At 36.6% G+C, this 2,359-nt stretch overlaps 1 protein-coding gene across 1 annotated transcript in view; it reads right to left on the minus strand.

Annotated features, from left to right (window-relative positions):
- Window positions 1–2,359, minus strand: part of TEX35 (testis expressed 35) — a 10,070-nt gene that overhangs the window by 4,571 nt on the left and 3,140 nt on the right. The window contains exon 5 of the mRNA XM_008571817.1: window positions 1,949–2,008. Coding sequence (XP_008570039.1) covers window positions 1,949–2,008 — 60 coding nt within the window. The remainder of the gene's footprint in view (window positions 1–1,948; window positions 2,009–2,359) is intronic.

A 2,359-nucleotide genomic window follows, 5' to 3' on the forward strand; every position in this document is an offset into this window, starting at 1 on the left:
ATACATATTTTCTTACCTTTTCTTTCCCACTGAGTTGAGATCAGCCTGTACATATGACTTGTATCTTGCTTTTTTAATCCTCATTACAGGCATTCTTTCTAAGCATTGTCTTTAGTGTTCCTAATTCTCATTATATAGATTTATCATAATTTACTTGGTGATTCCCCTACTGTTGAAAATTGTAGTTTCTAAATTTTTGTTATTTTAAATAACCCTGTGATGAACATCTTTTTATAGATAACCATGCTGGCACATTTCTGATTATTCTTGTAGGTTAAACTCTGAGAAGTAAAATTGATAAATCAAGAAGTTTTGATATTATTTGATACCTATTGTCTAATAATGTTCCAGTTTTGTACAAATTTGCACTCTGATCAGCAGTATAAAAGCATTGCTATCTTGTTCTATAATTGTCCTAAATTAAAAATGTGCTTATTTGAATACAACAGTGATCTATTTTGTATTTGCATCTGTATGTGACTGTTCATGAGGTGAAACATTTCCAATCCATCTATTGCTTTCTGGTTATACTCTCTTCTGTGGATGAAGAGAGTATATGACCTTGCTCATTAACTTATTTGGTTCTTGTTGATTTGTGTGAGCTTTATGTGTTATGAATAAAAACCTTTCATCTATGCTTACCATATTTGTGGAAAATTGTTTTCCCCAAACTGTTTGCTTTTTAATTCTGTATTTGGTGCTTTTCTGACATAATTCTTTAAAATTTTTATATAGTTAATATATATCAATATTTGCTTTGTGATTTCTTCCATTGTATTTATATTTAGAACATCTGGTCAAATATTTACCTAAGTTTACAGCGTTAAGTTTTCCCTCATACTCGTATAGTATGGTTCTTAATATTTTTGATATTATTACGTAATCCTTTCCTTCTCATTGACATTAAAAAAAAATAACCTTTATTATATTTTAAATTTTTTAGAGCCTGTAGTTTAACCTCAAGTGTACATTGGAATCACTTGGGAAACTTTTTTAAACTACTGGCACCTGAACCTCATCCCAAGAGGTTCTGGTTTAATTGTTATGGGTGCAGCCTGGGTATGGGAGGTAGCAGGGAGAAGATGGAAAAGCTCCCCAGGTGATCCTAATGTGCAGCCAAGGTTAATAACTGCTGCTGAAGTGTTTAGGACCTGGTTTTCATCCAGGGGTAAATACCGGAATCATAGAATTTAAAGCAATTCTATCCCACCCTGGAGATTTTTATTCTTTTCCTTTGGGCTAGGGCTTGAGTATATGGATTTTTAAAACTCCTCACAAGTGATTCTCAGTACATCCCTGGCATTGAGGCTGTTAAAAGGTTATCTATTCTGTTTCATTCATCCACTTATCCACCCTAATTTGATAATTGTGGCTTTATCATGCATTTTAATATCTGGTAAGTCTAGTGCTCCCTTATAACTCTTGAAAAATTTGTAGATATTTGCTTTTGCTATTTATGCTCCTACGTCAGTGGTTCTCATACTCTCACTTTGGAAACTTGGCCAAAATACAAAGGCCCAAGCCCCATCTGAACATGAGTCTGGGCTCTGTATTTTTAATTAGTGTTCCAAGTGATTCTGTAACACACCGGGGTTTGTGAGCCATGGTTCTAGAATCTAGATTATCCTCCTAGTGATTTTTTGAGTTAAAAAAGAATCTTACTGGGCTTTTGATTAGATTTGCACTAAGCTTCCAATGCAGTCTCTAAGTCTCAACCTAAAACTCACTTTCTCTACATGAACTTCTCTGGTTACCCCAGCCCACATTCATCACGCACCTCTCTAACCCCCTAATTAACTGACAGCCAATTATTTAGCTTGCACTTCTGCCTTGCAATGGAGTTGGGGTCTGTAACCAGATTATAATCACCTGGAGGGCAGGGTCTGGCCTCTCTTCCACAGTTTCTGATACGGTGCTGGCACATGGAAGGCACTCAGTAAATGCTTACCTTCATAATTTCCACGAATTCGTGAAGTTTATCAAAATCCTTGTCCATTATATCCTTTATCTAATGAGGAAAAAAGGCATGGCTTGACAAAGCACAGAAAATATTGTTAAAGTCAGCTGTGGCATCTTTGGGGCATTTTAAGCAAAGGGCAACAAGTGCTCCCTGGAATGAACAAATAATGGCCTATTAAAGCCCCTTTCTTCCCCAGGAGTCTATGAACGGCCTGGGGTGCATGTACTGCCCATCACCACCAGCAGCAGCCTCGGCACGGCTTAGATCTGACTACTGCAAAGCTTACATGTGCAGCTCAGACCACAGCTTCAATTATACCTTCTTGCTTGATTATTCCTTTTTTCCAGTTGTAGTTAGTGGTAGGTGATTGTATCATAGAAACGAGGAGAGAGTGCTTGT

This window comes from Galeopterus variegatus, unplaced genomic scaffold (genome assembly GCF_000696425.1).
Source record: "Galeopterus variegatus unplaced genomic scaffold, G_variegatus-3.0.2 Scaffold724, whole genome shotgun sequence".
NCBI classification, from domain to species: domain Eukaryota; kingdom Metazoa; phylum Chordata; class Mammalia; order Dermoptera; family Cynocephalidae; genus Galeopterus; species Galeopterus variegatus.